The 17500-nt window shown below is 51.1% G+C and overlaps 2 protein-coding genes and 1 long non-coding RNA gene across 20 annotated transcripts; 2 read left to right on the top strand and 1 right to left on the bottom strand.

Annotated features, from left to right (window-relative positions):
* Nucleotides 1–5: 5 nt before the first annotated feature.
* On the top strand, nt 6–8338 carry LOC101959649 (solute carrier family 26 member 10). 7 transcript variants are annotated; one of them, XM_040280413.2, is made up of 17 exons: nt 6–2051; nt 2450–2560; nt 3091–3248; nt 3444–3608; nt 3884–4036; nt 4719–4801; nt 4950–5097; nt 5194–5307; nt 6062–6139; nt 6227–6322; nt 6681–6787; nt 6902–6971; nt 7043–7159; nt 7301–7334; nt 7414–7496; nt 7586–7640; nt 7757–8338. In XM_040280413.2, exons 1-17 carry the CDS (start codon nt 1709–1711, stop codon nt 7909–7911), a joined length of 2070 nt encoding a protein of 689 aa, XP_040136347.1. In that variant the 5' UTR covers nt 6–1708; the 3' UTR covers nt 7912–8338. The 7 variants fall into 7 exon arrangements, with proteins under 7 accessions (XP_040136347.1, XP_077909375.1, XP_077909378.1 ...); XM_078053249.1 differs by having other exon boundaries at nt 3091–3608; nt 7757–7863; nt 8176–8338; XM_078053253.1 differs by lacking the exon at nt 7301–7334 and having other exon boundaries at nt 1693–2051; nt 7422–7496; nt 7757–7863; nt 8176–8338.
* Nucleotides 8339–8424: 86 nt separating this feature from the next.
* Nucleotides 8425–15418, bottom strand: B4galnt1 (beta-1,4-N-acetyl-galactosaminyltransferase 1). Of its 12 annotated transcripts, none has more exons than XM_078053256.1 (12): nt 15311–15418; nt 14554–14974; nt 13957–14175; nt 13255–13419; nt 13020–13126; nt 12554–12594; nt 12230–12410; nt 11151–11249; nt 10769–10962; nt 10164–10304; nt 9709–9949; nt 8425–9160 (listed from the first exon to the last, which is right to left on the bottom strand). In XM_078053256.1, exons 3-12 carry the CDS (start codon nt 14172–14174, stop codon nt 8943–8945), a joined length of 1605 nt encoding a protein of 534 aa, XP_077909382.1. In that variant the 5' UTR covers nt 14175; nt 14554–14974; nt 15311–15418; the 3' UTR covers nt 8425–8942. The 12 variants fall into 12 exon arrangements, with proteins under 12 accessions (XP_077909382.1, XP_077909380.1, XP_077909384.1 ...); XM_078053254.1 differs by lacking the exon at nt 15311–15418 and having other exon boundaries at nt 14554–14672; nt 14753–15173; XM_078053258.1 differs by lacking the exon at nt 15311–15418 and adding an exon at nt 15053–15173.
* LOC144378635 (uncharacterized) lies at nt 10172–11454 on the top strand. The gene is made up of 2 exons (XR_013440546.1): nt 10172–10315; nt 10620–11454. It is a non-coding gene; the product is annotated as an uncharacterized LOC144378635 (long non-coding RNA).
* Nucleotides 15419–17500: the final 2082 nt, after the last annotated feature.

Raw genomic sequence — 17500 nt, 5'->3', positions numbered from 1 at the left:
GTTATCTTTGTCCCTTAACTTCAGTTGCAGCATCTCACAAACCAGAGCTGGGACTTTGGGCCACTAGAAAACCCTACATTATTTTTTATGTATTCTCCCTCTTATCCAACCCTTCTTTCTTTCCCATTCACCCTCTGGTCTAGACCCACCAGAAGACTCAGTATCCTGTGACTTCCCATCATTCTTCCAATACCCAGATACTAAAGCACAAAATACCCAATATACCTTTCCTTCTGAGGCCTCTGTGTTCTGCTGATATAGAATGGGAAGGTGAAGAAGAGCCTGGAGTTTTGAGCCCCTTCCTGACTTGAGTCTTCTTTGCTTTCTGGGAGGTCATAGGGCATGTCCATGCTGAACAGGCAGAGATTTTCTTCAAACCCAGATCCAAGAGTGGAGAGTCCAAAGGGGTCTTCACCCCTACCTAACTTGTGGCACAGCCCCTGGAACACAGAGTCAAACATACAGAGATCCACATGCCCTGTTCTGGTTCTGTGCATCTGTATGTCCACTGTGTCCATTTGTCCCTTGGGTTCCATCACGTGTACTGGGGCTTCCTCAACAGACAATAGACTGCTGGGGTGGGAGGGTGAGGAGATGCTGGAGTCTCCCTGTGGGCCCCAGGTCCCTCTGGCTGACAATGAAGGGAGGGATCTATAATGGGGAGACAGGACGTAGGACCCAGATAAGATTTCTGGGGAACAATAGGAGGAATTGAAGAGGGGAGACCCACCCTCTCTGCACCCCACCCCTGGGGCTTTGGGGTCAGGGATGGGGGACCAGAGGTTGATGGGGAGGGGGGCCAAAGATTCTTGTGAATGGAGGAGGGGATAGCAGCAAATAGCAAGATTCTAGAGCTCAGAACCTTTGTGTTTCTTTATGGTCCACAGGGATACGTTAGGTGTGTGGTTGACCCCATTGTACTTAGTTTAACCATGCATGTATTTTTGAGTGTCTACTTTGAGAATAGCATTTAGGTATTATGTAATAAATGTAATAAACAGTAAGTGCTTCAGAGTTTTTGGTTTTTTTTTTCATTGTTTTGGCACTGAAGATAAAATTTCCTATTAGTTCAATGTTTCCCTTAAATTCAGCCCAGCCACTCCTAGCAGAGGTGTGGGGTAGTAGTTTGTCATTGTCTTTGTCTAATACAGGTAGCTGCTTCCCATTTCAGTAATTTGTGAAACTGTTGAATCCAATAAAGCCCCTTTCTTGTGGCAAGCTGTGCTACATCAGGATTTAGGTCTGGGATGGGACTCCTAACAAGTGCTGAATTTTCATGCTCTGAAACTATGAGAATGCAACCCGTCAGGAAAGGATCAGTGACTCCAGAGGAGCCTGACTCTGACTCTGCTTAAAGTACAGACGGCGAAAGGAACCCAGAGTGAAGCGGGGTGTGGTGTGTGGAAATCAAAAGGCTTAGGAGTGTCTGAGAGTGGGTGTTGTTAGTTCACTTGTCTTTTGGCCTGTCTCTGATGGCTACATCTTTCCTCAGCTACCCTCATAGCAGGGCTAGCTGTCAGATCCGGCCAAGGATATCCGAGGAAACGCCTAACGGGAGGACTCTCCCCTCCCAAGGCTGACCTGAAGGTCCCTGAGAAATGGCGTTCTCCAGGGCCGGATTGGACCCTGCTTCTTGGAGGCGGGACCCTGGGCTAGCCGAGGAAGGTGTATTTAAGACTGTGAGGAGTTGGAAGGAGTCAAGGACAAAATGAGTGGGCTGCTGGGTGCCAGGACTTGCTCAAGCCCAGGAGAGGCCTCGGACCTTAAGTACCCACTGGGCACCAGGCTCAGGGAGCCCCTTACCGAGGCTCGGTTCCAGCAGCTCTTCCGGGATGAAGAGCAGGTTCAGGAGCTACCGACAGAGCCCCGCGGGCCAAGGCTGTGCAGGATGTGGAGGAGACCCGCCAGCGCCTGTTCCAGGCGGGGGGCGTGGCGCCTGCTGCAGGCTCGGTTGCCCCCACTGCGCTGGTTGCCCCTCTACCGCTGGCGGGCCTGGCTACTCGGGGATGCTGTGGCCGGAGTGACGGTGGGCGTTGTACACGTACCCCAGGGTGAGAGGCCCCAATACCAGCTTGCCACAGCTCAAACTTTAAAAGGATTCAAGGAGGAGGCATGAGAACCTGGGAATCCGGGGATGAGGTTGTGGGTTAATGTTCCAGAGAGGGACCAAGAAGGACTGTGGGGTTTCATCAGATCCCTACCCCCACCTCTCCTCATCTGCTCAATCCTGCGAGACTGGTTCCGCTTCTGGGAACTGAAGAGAGGCCTAGGGCTGCCCCCCAGGAACTTGGCGACACCGATTTTTGACCTTGTCAGCCTCAGGGCCTCCCACGGAGGCCCATTAACCCCTTCAGTTCCCTCATGCCAGCACAGTTTAGTATCCCTGGTGCCAGGACCAGGGCTGGACTTCCCAGCCCTCCGCAGACCTTCCCTTCTATTTCTCCCCCAGGTATGGCTTTTGCCCTCCTGACCTCGGTACCTCCGGTGTTCGGACTCTACACTTCTTTCTTTCCCGTTCTCATCTACAGCCTGCTGGGTACTGGGAGACACCTGTCCACGGGTGAGTAGCCAGGGACTACTAATGACTCTTCTCCTCTTTGGGGTGAGAATGAACAGGGTTTGAAGCGTCTTTCTTGTAAGCTCCCAGTTCGATTCCCCTCTTCACCTCTTCCACCTTCCCTTCCCTCTGGCTGCCACTCTGCCACAGAACTCTGATCCAGGCATACTTGCTGGAGCCGGTACAGATGAGGGAGTTTACTTGGATATTTTCCCCTCGTGAACTTTGGTTAACATGAACATCTCCAGGACTTGAAGGGGAAGAAGAGATGCGAGGCCCCTCACAGGAGCATCCAGTCCAGCGGGAGTCTGCGTGAGGGGCAGTTTTTGCTGCCTGGTGCGCTCTCCTTTCCTTCCTGCCCACGGTTTCCTGACAGCTCATGGCCCCTTCGGTCTTCATTGCGGGCAGTAGTTTTGCTTTCTAGGAGAGCGGGGTCAGGCAGCAGCAACCCTGGCTCCAAACAGCGGAGCCTGGGCTGCTGGCCGTCCGATTCAGCACAGTTAGTGATCTCGCCGTTTGTTCCCCGGCTCCAGGAACTTTCGCTGTACTCAGTCTCATGACCGGCTCCGCGGTAGAGCGGCTGGTGCCCGAACCCCTCAGCCGGAACCTGAGTGGAATCGAGAAGGAGCAGTTGGACGCTCAGCGGGTTGGGGCGGCCGCCGCAGTGGCCTTCGGGAGTGGGGCGCTGATGGTGAGGGAGGATCCCACGAAGCCCCTGGGGGAATGGAGCCACGCTGGGGCCAGGGGAATTGGACAAAGGAAGAGAGAGGGGGAAATCTTCCGCTCAGGTTCAGTTGGGCTGGGGTGCAGTGGGGAAGCTGGAGCACGGCACCCTGGTGGGTCGGTTCCTCCTTCTGTTGGTGAGTGCACATCTTCTCCCCAGCAGCTGGGGATGTTCGTGCTGCAGCTTGGCGTTTTGTCCACCTTTTTGTCGGAACCTGTGGTCAAGGCGCTGACCAGCGGGGCCGCGCTGCACGTGCTTGTATCCCAGCTTCCAAGCCTTTTGGGGTTGTCTCTTCCGCGCCAGATCGGCTGCTTCTCTCTCTTCAAGGTCGGGGTGGGAAAACAGCGGAGAAGAGGCTTCTAGAGGTCTCGGGAAGAGGGAAACCCGAAAAGGGAGAAGAGATGAGGGTGAAGGGGTAGTGTGTGAACGGGAGGAAGGGAAGAGGTTGTAGAACTACAAGGCTACGTGGGGGCGCTGCGGATCTGGAAACCCTGGTGGCATCGGGGAGAGAAGGCTTTGCCTGGTCTGGTGGGTGGGCGCTGGGGCAGAGAGGGGGCAGTCAAACCTGGCACGTGGCCCTTTGCTCACGGCCCCTCCCACAGACGCTGGCAGCTGTGCTCACATCGCTGCCCCGGAGCAGTCCAGCCGAACTGACCATATCGGCTCTCAGCCTGGCGCTGCTTGTGCCGGTCAAGGAACTGAACGTGAGATTCCGAGACAGGCTACCTACCCCGATTCCAGGGGAAATCGTCATGGTGAGGATGGCCTGGGGCAAGACTCCTTGCCCCTCACATACCCCGCCTACCCTGTAGGAACTGGCTGCTGCCGCCCCCTTGTGAAATTCAGACAGATCACATAGTCATACTTTTCTAGGCCTCCTCCCACACCAGTTTGACCCTGAAGTATCCCCATCCTCACTGAACCACTCCTCTCTCAGAGCCCCCTCTAGAACTCTTTTAGAACGCCTTCTTCTTCCTTGCAGAGCCCCCTTGCGGTTTCCCTCGCTTCAGCACCTCCTCTCACCGCTCCTCATGGGATCCTTCACTGTAATTCAGTGTATCTCCCTTTCTACTCCTTACCTAGGTTGCTCTCTTCCCAACTAAATAAATGTCTCCACATATTTACATGTGGACATTTACATGTCTCCACAGATTCCCCACATATGGCCAGATATGGTCCAGCTTCCCTGCTTAAAATGGCTGTTGCACCTCTTGATATTCTTTACCTTCATAGGAACTCCCTCTTACTTCTTCATAGCTCTAGGCTTACCTCATTATTCTTTCCCATGCCCACACACCTTCACTCTAAATGAGTTAGCTGTCAAACATCCATTCCAAACTGCCTAGATTTGCATGTGACCCTCTTTCATGCTGAGCCCCTTCTAGCTTTGCCATGGGCCCCATCTCCTCCTAGACCCCAATGTGGTGTCTTCCCCAGGTGCTTTTGGCCTCCGTGCTCTGCTTCACCTCTTCCTTGGACACAAAATACAACGTTCAGATAGTGGGGCTGTTGCCTGAAGGGTAAGAGAGAATGAAAAGACACAAGTACTTTTTTCTCTCACCTCTCTCACCAATATCTCCTCTTGTCCTGCCCCACCCTATTTGCTCTGCCTCCTCTATCTCCCTGCAGCACCCAACCTATCCTTACCATGGATCCCTCCCTTTCCAGATTTCCCCAACCCCTCCTCCCCAGTCTGGCTGAGCTGCCCAGGATTCTGGCTGACTCCCTGCCCATCGCACTGGTTACCTTTGCTGTGTCGGCCTCCCTGGCCTCCATGTATGCAGACAAGTATAACTACACTATTGACCCCAACCAGGTATGACTCCAACTGTGGACCCCAGCCCTATTTAGAAGACACCCCGTTAGCCTTATTCCCCTATGTATCTCTCTTCATCTCACTGCATCCCTCCAGGAGCTCTTGGCCCATGGCGTCTCCAACCTCATCTCCTCCTTCTTCTCTTGCTTTCCCAACTCTGCTTCACTGGCCACAACAAGCCTACTAGTGGACGCTGGTGGGAATACACAGGTAAGAGGGTGTCCTTAGGTGAGGAGAGACATTCAGGCTGGGATGGCTATAATGGAAAAACAGGTAGTAGATTTGTAGATACTCCAATAGCATCTATAGAGAGGAGAATGGGAATCAGAGGGAGGATGAGTGAGGGGATGGGATTATAGAGAGGAGAGATAGATGATAATAAGGCTCCATAAAGACCTTTGTAGAGTTTAAACACTGAAAAAAGTCTATGTGCCCCAGATCTAATATAAATAAACATAACACTAAACTACAAGTCTAAGAGATGAAATTCTTTTTTTTTCCCCCATGAGGACATTTTGTTTAGAAAGAAGTATCACATTTCAAAGTCTTCCCCTAATATTTTTTTTTTCCTCATTCTGCTGGTGCTCTAAGCAGTGATTAGCCTGCTTATAGGGTGATTCAACAGTGGCTTTTAAGATGGAGGTAGGCTGCAAAAATAGGAATCTTAATAAATGAACCAAAATAGGAAACAAAACAGATGAACTACATAACATCTGGGGTAGTCTGGAGAATGATGGACATTTAATTGAGGGAAAGGGAGGGATGTTGATAGCTGAATATCAAGTAGGAGGTTGAGGAGTGTGGTGTACCCATGTGGAAAGAGATTTGGGAGGAGGGGGACTTCTGAGGAAGATGAAGCAGAGCAGGCAGAGAGACCAGCTCTCTCATGGGGGTAAGGGATGCTACTGGCGTATCTACCAATCTTCTACCTGCCTTCCTTGCTTCCATCCCTCCTTCCCGCTAGTTGGCAGGCCTCTTCTCCTGTATAGTTGTCCTTTTGGTGCTGCTGTGGCTGGGACCCTTCTTCTACTATCTGCCAAAGGTAGGGGGCTGAAGAGGCATGGCCATATCAAGGGTGGTGGTGTATTCCGGGACATTGTGGCAGTCATCCCACCTCCTCTGCCCTAAGGCTGTCCTGGCTTGCATCAACATCTCCAGTATGCGCCAGATGTTCTTCCAGATGCAGGAACTTCCACAGCTATGGCACATCAGTCGCATGGACTTTGTGAGAAGTGGTGGCATTACCCCAGATTGCCCCTTCCATCTTCCCAGCATCCTCTGTATCCCCAGTCTCTACCATGGGCCAACACTAACTGTCCTGTCCTAAGTCCTTCAACTCATCCTCCACCACCACACACACTTCCTAAAACCATTTAAAGGGTGGGGTTTGAACTCCTCAGAATATTTGTAACCTCCCAACTGGCACAAGGTCCAAGGTGTATATCAGTGAGTCAGTCCTGCCTCTTCCTTCTACCATGCTTCCTACTTTTCTCTGCGTCCCCCTTTCCCTCACTTGCCTTGGTAGTCACTGCCATTGGATCAGTCTTTCTTCTGGGCAGTCCACCCCTATTTGTGTCCTACAGGCTGTTTGGATAGTCACATGGGTAGCTGTAGTGACACTGAATGTGGACCTGGGTCTGGCTGTGGGTGTGATCTTCTCCATGATGACGGTGGTCTGCCGCACACAAAGGTAGGCAAAAAGATGGGCAGAGTTGAGATGAGGAGAGGGAGAGACCAGGTATGAGGGGTAACTCTCTGGTCAGACCAGGTTAGGCTGAAAATCTGACCCCAGCTTTTTCCCTAGGGTCCAGTGCCTAGCACTTGGATTGGCTGAGGGAACAGAACTCTACAGGCCACTCAGAGAGAGCCATAGGGTGAGTGGGCTTTGGCCAAAAAAGGAAGAGAATATTAGACCTGGATGTTTCTATGACCCTCTCCCTTTTAGCTCCTCCAGGTCCCAGGTCTCTGTATCTTGAGATATCCAACACCACTCTACTTTGGGACTCGTGGGAACTTTCGCCGCATCTTGGAGTGGCATCTGGGGCTTGGAGAAGGAGGCAAGGTAAGGAACTTGGCCAAGGAGGAGAGTGAGTCTTCTGGGATTTGGAAGCAGATATGTTCTGAGGTGGGTTGTTGTGCTCAAAAGGTGTATACATTCTTGCTTATTTGGGGGGTCGTGGTGGCCACTCTTCTCTATTTATAGGCATCTCCAAAGCCAGATAACTTACCAGACACAGGTAAGATGGGATGACACGGAGGGAGATTTGGGCATGACCCATGCTGGTATCTTGGTACTCCTGCCTTCTCCCATCCTAGTTGCTGAGCCTGTCAGAGTTGTGGTCCTAGACTTCAGTGGTGTCACCTTTGCAGATGCTGCTGGGGCCAGGGAAGTGGCACAGGTGAGGGAGGGGGTAGGTTGACGAAAACCCATTTATCATCCTGTTTATATTCTGATTTGGGATTCAACCCCTCTGCTTCATCTCTGCAGCTAGCTAGCCGATGCAGGGATGTGGGGATCCACCTTCTCCTAGCTCAATGCAATGGTGAGTGGTATGGAGGATGGAGGGACTGTTGACTAGAGAATGACTGGACACTTGGGGGATAAAAGAGAACACAGTGTGGATCTAGGGCCCCAGAGCCTGATACTTTCCTTACACAGCCTCTGTGCTGGAGACACTGGCCCGGGCAGGAGTCTTGGACAGAGTGACCCCACAACAGCTGTTTGTGAGTGTCCAGGATGCAGCTGCTCATGCCTTGGAGAAACTGGTAAGGGGCAGCAGCATCTGGAGTGGGAGCCAGGAGGTGCTACACTAGGACAAGGGGGTGGGGCAGGTGAGTGCCTGAAGATTCAGAGAGTTTCAGGAAAGGTTTCGTAAAGAAGGAAGATCATGAAGGACAGGATGGGGAAGAGATGATTAGCAGATTCAAGACAAGTCAGGAAAACTGGGCCAAGCCATGAGTGAAGAAATAAAGAACTAATGTTCCAAAGTGGGTGGTGTGCCACTCAGAGCATTGCCAAATCTCCATGAGGGAAGGGGGTACTCAAACTATTCCCAACCTGTCCACTCTTGTCTCCAGGAACTCACTGGCTCAACGATTTGCACAGTATGGATATGACCATGTTACTTGGAGTATGAAGGTCTCCAATGATGTGTGTGTATGTGTGTGTTTGAAGAGTGCCATGATCCTTCAGCTCCCTTACCTAATATAATGAATAAAATGAAGCTGAAACCCTCTGGGATCCATGAAGTGGGTCTGGGTGTTTCCTCATGGAACCCGGGTGCCCCTCCTTCCCTGCCCACAGCATCACAGAGACACGAGTAAAAATGGCTTTCACGGTGTGTTCACCAGCCCCACCCAACTCCAGAGTCACAAGTTGTCTCTGTGGGGATGGGCTGGAGCTGGTACAGAGTCCTGGATCCCCAGCTGGGGGTGGGGAGGCACAGCCTTGGGATTGCACAATGAGGAGGTTTCTCACCCCCTCAGTCCCAAGGAGGCAAGAGGAGAGTGTTTCCACTTCAGGGTTTTAGAGTCCTCCTGGGCTCTTTGGCACTTGGAAAAATTACCACCCCCCATTTCCTGCCCCATAAGAATGGGGTGGGGGGAGGACTTGGCACTGGCTGTGGGAGAGGTTATGGCTCCTCAGGCCCCTGGGCACTCACAGAAAGGAGGGGTGTCACCAGGACAAACCCCTATTTGGGATCAGGTTCTGAAGGGGAGGGTGGAGGGGCAAAGTGGTCAGAGATCTTCAGAGGAGTGCTCATTGGATGAAAGGGTTGGTTGGACAATCATGGCAGGGACAAGGAAGCAGGCCCAGCCTGACAGCGGGAAGGCCCAAGTGGCCGTCACTCCGCGGTCATGCACTGCAGCCGGTGTTTGAAGTAGAGCAGGCGGTGTTTGGCCACCTGACTTTCGTCCAGTGATCCTGGGTAACGGAACCGGGCATAAGTCTCTGCCCCAGCATCCCTTGATACCCACGGCAGCTTCAGTTTCGATGCATGATCCACAACGACGTCGGAGCAGGAGCCAACCCGAAGGGAACCAAGCCCATCCAAGAAGAATTCTGGGGTTGGAGGGGAGGGGTGTAAATAATGAAGGCTCCTGACAGTGCAGAAGGTCAACCCACAAAGAAGAATTGAAATGTAGGGTATTGAGGGTGCCTACAAAGACTCAATTTCTAAGAACTCTGGCATGCACATTAACCCTTCTGAGTCTCAGTTTTACTCTGTGTAAAACATGGCATCGATTTGCTTGTGCTTTGAAAATGGAAAGACATGACCTCCCCACTTTAAGAGGTTCAATAAGTGCCCCAAGAGTTGCTTTGAATGCGGTTTGAACCAGGAGAAGCGGCTGGGAGTGGAGTAAAGGGTAGTGACTATGGCAGAGAAGTTCAAGGTGAACCCAGCGGCTGTGCTAGGCGCAGGGGTCTAAAAGGAATGCGTGGGATGGAAGGAGAGGATGGGAGCTCTGTCTCTCGCCCGGGTGCTGGTCTTGGTAAATCCTTGCAGAACTGCTCCAGCGAACCCTGGTGACCAAGCATCGCCCAGTTCCTGCGGAGTGTGTGTGTGCGTGTGTCCTTCCCAGGCCTTGCCGGGAGGAGGCGCCACTCACCCAGATGTGCTACGCGGCTCAGGCGCGGATCGAAGCCGACCTCTCGCACCTTGTCAGTGCGCGCCAGAAAGAAGTTGACGACGCCATCGGTGACCACGCAGCCTGGGAAGCCAACGAGTTCGTGGTGGAAGCCACGCCTTTGCCGGAGGCAGTTCCCAAGGCCTGGGGCACCTTGTTCCACGCTCAGCAGCTGCCGGTAAGTAGTAGCAAAACCCGAAATCTCCCGCACTGCTCCCCCAACCTACGAGAATGGGAGGATGGTTCCAGGTGGGGCTAGGCTCCTAACCTTGCCACATCCTTTTCTGCTTCACCCGTACAGAATGCAGACCGCCCCCCAGACTCCACTTTGTGGACTCTCTTTGTGCCAAGGCTGGTAGTTCTCAACCCCGCTCTCCCACCTGAGCCCTAACCTGTTTAAGGCCCTTCTACCCTACATTCCGCGTCCCCTCTCCTACCAGGTCCAGCGGCGTCCGCTCCAGAACGTCCACAAGTCTCTCCAGCCGCGTGCGCGCTGTGAAGACAAAGTCGTCGTCCACCCACAACACATATTTGGTGGTTACTTGGGACACGGCCAGGTTCCGGCCCGCGAACCAGCCCTGCAGAAAAGGTGTGTACTGTTGGCGCGTCTGGAGAAATAGAATATGCCTCTTTGCCACCCTTTCTTCCCCGCCCCCCACTCCTCACAAAAGCCTGTGCACCGCTCCAGACTTTCCAATGACCAGAAGCTAGGTTTAAAAAAATTCAGATTCCCATCCTCATTCCCAGAGGTTCTGAGTCAGTGTTCTGGGGAGGGTTTTGGAATGCATCTTATTCCTTCATTAATTATTTTATTGAACGCCTTGGTAGGCATTAATAAGCATCATTCTAAGAATGCAGAACGAATAAGAGAAACATAATTTTTTCTTCCACAGAGTTCACAGTCCAGGAATCCTCATGCTTAACAGGTACCCTCTGGAGTCTGAGGCTCGTGATCTTGGAATCACTAACCTGGCTGCAGACTGAAGAAACGCCCCCTCCCAGAGTCTTCTTGAGCCCCAGGTCAGCCTGGCTGACAGCATACCTTGCCGAAGGGCATAAGATAGTGCTCCACGTGGGGACCACTAACACGCTCTGGTTTGTCACTGTCATCAGCAATGACTACGGTGACAGTGGGGTAGAAGCGGCGGATGCTGGCGATGAGTGCCCGTAGCCGATCATATCGAAGGAAGGTCTTGGTAGCAATGGTGACCAGAGCGCTGATGTTGTACTGGCCTGCTAGGACATAGGGTTGGATGCAGACAAGAAGAATGAGGAAAGAGAAGCAGGAAGACAACCCTTATTAGGGCCACCCTGTCCCAACTTACTCCCCACCAGGGCAGGACCTACTACTTCCTTGCCCACACCAGCCCAACTTACTTCCCACCAAAGCTGTACTACTACTTCCCTGCCCCCACTATCCTCACCTCCCTGAGGTAGAGACCCAGGCGGGTACAGTCGGGGGTTGAGGGGATGTCTTATGCGGATGGTGAAGGCAGCCTCATGTCCTTGGGTGGAGAACCGGACTGGGGATAAAGGACATGAGATTGGGCCCTTAAAGTTGGGACAACATTCTTTTCAGTCCATTAATATTTAAGTGCCTACTCTTTGTCCTGCCTTTCTAGGTCTTAGTGGACAAGAATACTAGGTTGTTAGCCCCATGGAACTTCCTAATGGGTGGGGAGAAAGACAATGAAAAAGTGTTAATTAAAAGCTAAGCTTTTTTGAGCATTTACTATGTTCCAGACACTTAAATTATGCTAAATATATGAATTACTTTAATTCTCTTGATAGCCCCAGTAAGTAGATTCCTACTACAGAAAAAGAAGGTGAAGTACAGAAAAGTAACTTGCCCACATTTACACAACAAGAAAGCTGATAGGAACCTAGTCTATCTTGTCCCAGGCTAAGTAAGAAAGCTCAGATACTGTTTAGTACCAAATAGAAAATAAGACAAAGTAATAGTGTGGAGGAGACATTTGAGCTTAGATCTGAATGACAAGAAGGAGCCAGCCATGCAAAAATCTTGGGGAAGAGCATTTCAGGTAGAGGGAACAACAAGTGCAAAGACCCTAAGATAGGAGAAAACTTTATGTAACAAACTTTGGAGAGGAGCAGGAGGGCTGTGTTATGCTCCTTTTGCTAGAGGAAAAATGGGAGTTCTGGAAGTTAAGAACTTTGCCCTCTAGCAAGTGATGTTTTGGGAATAGAGCCTGAGTCTTTTGGCTTAGGAGCAGGTCACTTCCTGGGGCCTGTCATGGTTGGCCAGAAGTGGGGACACACTCAAGACTCAGGTTTCTTTCTAACCTGCTCTGGCCCCAGATGAACAAAGGCCCCTTCTCTCCCTCTCTGGCCCTGCTTGCCCTGTTGAAATACCCATTGTGTTGCCAGGCAGCTCTGGCCATTGCCTGGGTACCTCCCACACCCTGTGATATTTGCCTACAGCAGTTTTTCTCCATCTTTTCTGTTCATCCAGCCTTCCCCTACCTCTATACAGGTCTCACACCTGTGTCTGCTGTGTTGGTCTGGTAGCTTCCGCTACTGTAAGTGACCAGTTGTAGCTGCCGGTTGAGGTGGTCCAGCCCTGGGCTGGCAAGGGTGAGATCTGGCTGCCCTTCTCCAATGACAGTCACTCCAGTCACTTGCCCTGCCACATCCCAGGTGCCCAGGGAAGCAGTCAGGTTCACCTGGCAGAGGAGATCAGAAAGTGTAGGATCAGGCCCCAGACCCACCTCTTGTCTCCCTGATTCTTCCATCCCTCCCTTGATGGCCTTGTCTCCCTCCCAGCATTCTCATGCCCACCTGGTCTCCTTGTTCTGTTTTCTCTCACCTGGTATACCTCCTGACCAGAAGCTGCCTGCAGGCTCAACCCTGGGAGGAATGATGGAGGATTAGAACCACACAGACAACCCTAAATTCTTTCTCACTTTCTCTTGCCTCTTTCACCACACACAACATAGAACTTTTCACCCATCCATCTTGTTGAGGCTTCAGCAAGAAGCCTAGAGTATAACACAGCCTAGAGTAACTGATTTTTTACTTCCTGCCATCAAAATGGTATTTCTTTCATAGCCTAACCTACATATCCAACTAACTTTTGGTCAGTTAGCAAATAATAGATTCTTTTTCCCAAACCTCCCCAATTACAGTCTTCTTTAATTTCTGACAACCCTAGAATCCCTTCTCCCCCATCTCCTCCTCAAGTTCCCTTTCATCAGAAGTCATCCTCACCTTCCATTCTACCCAACCTTGGGCACTGCCACCCTAATAGTGACCCAGGCCATCGTCTTCCCCACCTGGCACTAAGATGCTCCTGAGGGGCTGAACCTCCACACCCTGCAGAGGATACTGTAGGGGGGAGTTGGCAGGGGCTATGAGCAGCTGGTCAGCTGGGGACTGGCTCCTGGAGTAGGAGAGGACAGAAGAAGAGAGGATACAGAAAGAGTCAGAAGGGCTTGCTCTCCTGGCTCAGTCACCACAATCCTTCACTACCATCCCCCACAAAGTCATGTTCTCCTTTCTCTCTAGTACCTTGAAAGGAAGGCCTGGAACTCTCTTTCCCTTTCTGCAGAGGCAGCCCTCAGCTCCTCAGGGTCAAAGGCCTTGGTGAGATCAATGGCTCGGACCTGTCTCTGGAAGGGAAGGGGGAAGCTCCCCCCACTGGACTCACAACTGCAGTTGTTCTGAGTCAACAGCCTGAAGAGGGGAGAGGGATCTTCAGAGTCCAGCCACACTCATCTCACAAAACACACTGGGCCCACACTTTGGCTTCTTAACTCTGCCCATCCAGTATGTGTTCCCTTAAACATTGCTCTTCAGATAATCCCCAGGAGTGGGAGATCATGAGTGTGACTCATCCCTTAAATCTGGAATTCACAGAGGTGTAGAATAGAACCAGTTGCTAAGATTTCAGGACCTACGAATTGGTACCCATCATTAAGGAACCCTTCTGGAATCTCTTTTCATGTCTGAATCTGGACATCAGAGAATCTTTCAAGGGCCTTCCTCTGCCTGCACACCCTCCCATTTCCACCGCCATGACAAGGTTCAGGGAAGACAAATATCCACACCTCCCCCAGTCCAAGCTTCAGCTACCCGCTCCACGTCCCACTTTACTCCACACAACCACTCAGGAGAAGGGAGGTACCAGAGCCCAGCAACAGAGGAAACAAAAGCTCCCCAGGCCACCCCATTAGCAAGCATTGTGCCGCTGCTGCAGTTGTCCGCACTCACCCCACCACTTGCTCCTTGATCCTGACTGGGATGTGTGCGTAGCGGGGCTCCGGGACAAGATCTGGCAGCTCCGGCCTGGGGGGGCCGTGCGGGGGCGCCCACAGAGCAAGAGGGGTCCGGAGGCCCGGCGCCTCTCGGGTGCTTGCGTACAGGAGACCTAGCGAGGCGCAGGCGAGCAGCAGGACCAGCGCGCACAGGGCCCGGCGGCCCAGCCGCATCCTGGGGTTGGGGGTAGGGAGGGTGAGAAACGGAGGGAGGGAAGGTGAGGTCTGGAGTCCTTGACCCCGGCGACCTCGGAGCCTCTTGAGGGCTCCCAGGGGCGCTCTCCGTACGTCGCACTAGGATTTTCATCGCGAGTCATTTTCCCGGTACCCTTCCCCTCATTCCCTCGGCCTCAAGGGTCTCCTTTCTTCTCGCCTTTGCCGCATCTCGTTTTCCTCTCGCACCCGAGGCCTGGCATCTTGATGCGAGAGGCATTTGGATGCTGTGGCTTCAACGCGGCCATGCATAAGTAGAAAAGCATCGCTTTATTAGAGCGGGGACATCCCTATGCCGCTGACCGCCCTGCCCCTCCCCCTCCCCCAGTCCGAGCATCACCTGGGCTGGGGTGGGCTGCAGAGGGGTGGCTCCACACCTTCCCGTCAGAAAAAATGCAGAATCACGCTCCTTCTATTGAGTGTCCCGGCGGAGGTGACCCCCTGGCTGGCCTTGGGAAGCTGCGCGGGGGACAGGATGGACTGGCGAGCGTGTCGCCGGTCGCCTCCACCTTGGCCCCTCATCCCGCCTGGGCACTGACCTGTCTAATGCTCTAAGGCCGCCGCAAGATTTCGGTGCCGACTGCTCCGGGCTTTCAGCCCCGGCCTGGGGGTCCTCATGGAGCAGGGGGTGGCTTTATGCGGGAGCTGGGCGTGCCTGAGAGTGTGAGGGATCCTCCTGCCTCCGGAGAACGCCCGACCCCTCCCGCCTACGACTCTCCGGGCTTTGTAGACCGCGGTGTGGAGGTGGTTCTGGTTGTCTCCTGCCGAGGGAAAAAAATTAAGAACCCGCCGCACCAGTTCGAGGAACAAAGCTGAGGATCCCTGGCACGGTGTCCCACTTTCAGGGCCCAGAGGGTTCAGGCCGCCGCCTGGCTTTCACACCGCAGCGCCTCGCGGCTCGGTTCCCAGGATGGTTGCGGCAGAGGCTCCGGCTCCGCGCCGGGAATCGGAGCGCCGCGGCGCCTTCTGGTGGGCGCAGAGGAGATCGCCCGGCGCGGAGCCAACCCGGGAATGTCCTCCCTCCTAGCCCCGCATCCCTTCGCCCCCAGACCTTTGGCTTCTCAATTGCCAATCCCCAACTCTAGGCATTCTGTTACCTATTCGCTCTGAGCATGTGGACAAAGATGGGTAATAGGGCATTGGGAGCGGGCGGACGCTCCCAACCCTCCTATAACCCCTTTCCAAGGATGGTTTAAGTGGTTAGGGTGAGATAAAGGAAACAAGCCCTGGATAATAAGCCCTCTGCAAGGCTGACAGAGACAGATTCACACCCTCCCCTCCAGACTCCACCTCCACTTCCCGCTCTGGCAACCCCTCCTACCTACCAAACACTCAGGAGGTAAGCAAAATTCAGGGGCCTATTTCCCTAACTGCCCCTTATGCAACTTGCAGCAGAAGGGGAACTCCAAAGAGCAACCAGTTTGGTAGTAGCTGTGCTGCCAAGCTTAGGCCATAGAAGGCGGACATTGTCCAGAATCAAAGAACTATGGTTCTGTGGTCCTCATAAAAGATGTATCAAGATTTAATGGGAAAAATATATAATAAGAAATGTAGAACATGATGAAAATATGTGCGTGGAGGGAAGGATTGATTATTTAATGAATTGTATACAAAAGAATGACTCATCAGCTGGGGGAAAAGGGGGAATCCCACTTTCCAAAATCAACCTATCAAATATTCTGTTAGAAATTAAACCATAAAAGTAGATAAAAATCACGTTTTTGTTTTATTATTTATTTATCTTTTTTTTTTAGAGTGAGTGAGAGAAAGATAGAATTTTAATATTTATTTTTTTTTAGTTTTTCAGCGGACACAACATCTTTTGTTGGTATGTGGTGCTGAGGATGAACCCGGGCTGCACGCATATTAGGTGAGTGCGCTACCGCTTGAGCCACATCCCCAGCCCCTGTTTTATTTTGTTTATAATCTTGGAGTGGAGAGGAGATCTCTAAGCAGGAGATAAAGGGAAATATTAATAAATTTGCCTATATAAAAATACCTGAAGGGTCTAGGGGTATAGTGCTTGCCTACCATGCACAGGGTCCTGGCTGGGGTCCATGCCCTGCACCACAAAAACAAAAGCAATACTTGACTGAAGAAATTACTATAAAAAAAAACTTGTGAAGTGTCAAACTGTGAGAAAACATTTGCAATCTACTTTGATGATTACTCAAGTGAGTTTAGTTTGTGAAAATACAGAGTTGTGTATTTCACTGTACACTTTTCTGTATACATTAAAATACACAATAAAAATATGCAATATAAATATATCAATAAAACATTTAAAAATATGTGAGAACAATTATCTGATTTTGAAAATATTCAAAAGGTATCTCTTCAAGAAGTACACCAGTTGGGTGGGTTTTTTTTTTTGTTGTTTGTTTTTTTTTATGGTTATCTTGGATCACACATGTAGCTGCAGCCATGTAGCAGCTCAACTGGGGTTAGATGATACAAATTGCCTTCCTTGCATGATGGAAATTTGGTGCTGGCTATTAGCTGAAATTCTCTCTTCATGTGATCTTTCATCATCATCAGAGAAAGGACTTCATTATATGGCTATCTCAGGCCATATACTTTATTAATTTCAGGTTATACCTTTTGAGGTATTACTTATAATTCATGCAGTATTATTTCTCCATACACATATATATACACACATGAATGTCTGTATACATGTATGCATATATGTTTATGTGTCAAAGCAAGTCATCAAGCTAATCCAGATTCAAGGAGTTGTTAAACTGTATTTCCTGATTAGTGTGACTGCAAAGAATTTGTAACCATTTGTAATCCTCCAATATCACCAATGTCTTTTTTCTTTTTTCAAAGTACTGGAGATTAAAGAGCCAGGGGTTCTTTACCACTGAGCTACAGTCCCAATCCTTTTTTCTTTTTCTTTTTAAGAGAGAGAGAGAGAATTTTTTTAGTATTTATTTTTTAGTTTTTGGCGGACACAACATCTTTGTATACGGTGCTGAGGATCGAACCCAGGCTGCCTGCCAGGCGTCCCAGCCCTTTTTTTTTTTTTTTTTTTTTTTTGAGATTAGGTCTTGCTAAATTGTTGAGGCTAGCCTCAAACCTGTGCCTCAAGTCTCCTGAATTAATTAATGGCATGTTATTAACAGCATGTACCACCATGTAGGGCTCACAAATCTTTAACAGCAACAGGAGCAATTAAGTAAATACTTTTAAAAAGGAAGACTGTGTTAATAATGTGGTGTCAACATTACAAGGAGAAAAACTCTGAAATGGCAGAGCTATAAATGCTAAGGAGCCTTGAATTA

This window comes from Ictidomys tridecemlineatus, chromosome 6 (assembly GCF_052094955.1).
Source record: "Ictidomys tridecemlineatus isolate mIctTri1 chromosome 6, mIctTri1.hap1, whole genome shotgun sequence".
Classification (NCBI taxonomy): Eukaryota; Metazoa; Chordata; class Mammalia; order Rodentia; family Sciuridae; genus Ictidomys; species Ictidomys tridecemlineatus.
The sequence above is the reverse complement of the archived record's forward strand: the minus strand, read 5'-3'. Positions and strand labels throughout refer to the sequence as shown.

What these genes read in the sequence shown, in the direction of transcription:
- B4galnt1 (XM_078053256.1), bottom strand. Translation starts at nt 14,174, where the DNA reads ATGCGGCTGGGCCGCCGGGCCCTGTGCGCGCTGGTCCTGCTGCTCGCC. An exon ending in CAGGAGCATCTTAGTGCCAG is followed by an intron (nt 12,595 to 13,019) that starts GTGGGGAAGACG and finishes CATTCCTCCCAG; the next exon opens with GGTTGAGCCTGCAGGCAGCT. An exon ending in AGCGGACGCCGCTGGACCTG is followed by an intron (nt 9,950 to 10,163) that starts GTAGGAGAGGGG and finishes CCATTCTCGTAG; the next exon opens with GTTGGGGGAGCAGTGCGGGA.
- LOC101959649 (XM_078053248.1), top strand. Translation starts at nt 1,709, where the DNA reads ATGAGTGGGCTGCTGGGTGCCAGGACTTGCTCAAGCCCAGGAGAGGCC. An exon ending in ACATCAGTCGCATGGACTTT is followed by an intron (nt 6,323 to 6,680) that starts GTGAGAAGTGGT and finishes TGTGTCCTACAG; the next exon opens with GCTGTTTGGATAGTCACATG. An exon ending in CACTCAGAGAGAGCCATAGG is followed by an intron (nt 6,972 to 7,042) that starts GTGAGTGGGCTT and finishes TCTCCCTTTTAG; the next exon opens with CTCCTCCAGGTCCCAGGTCT.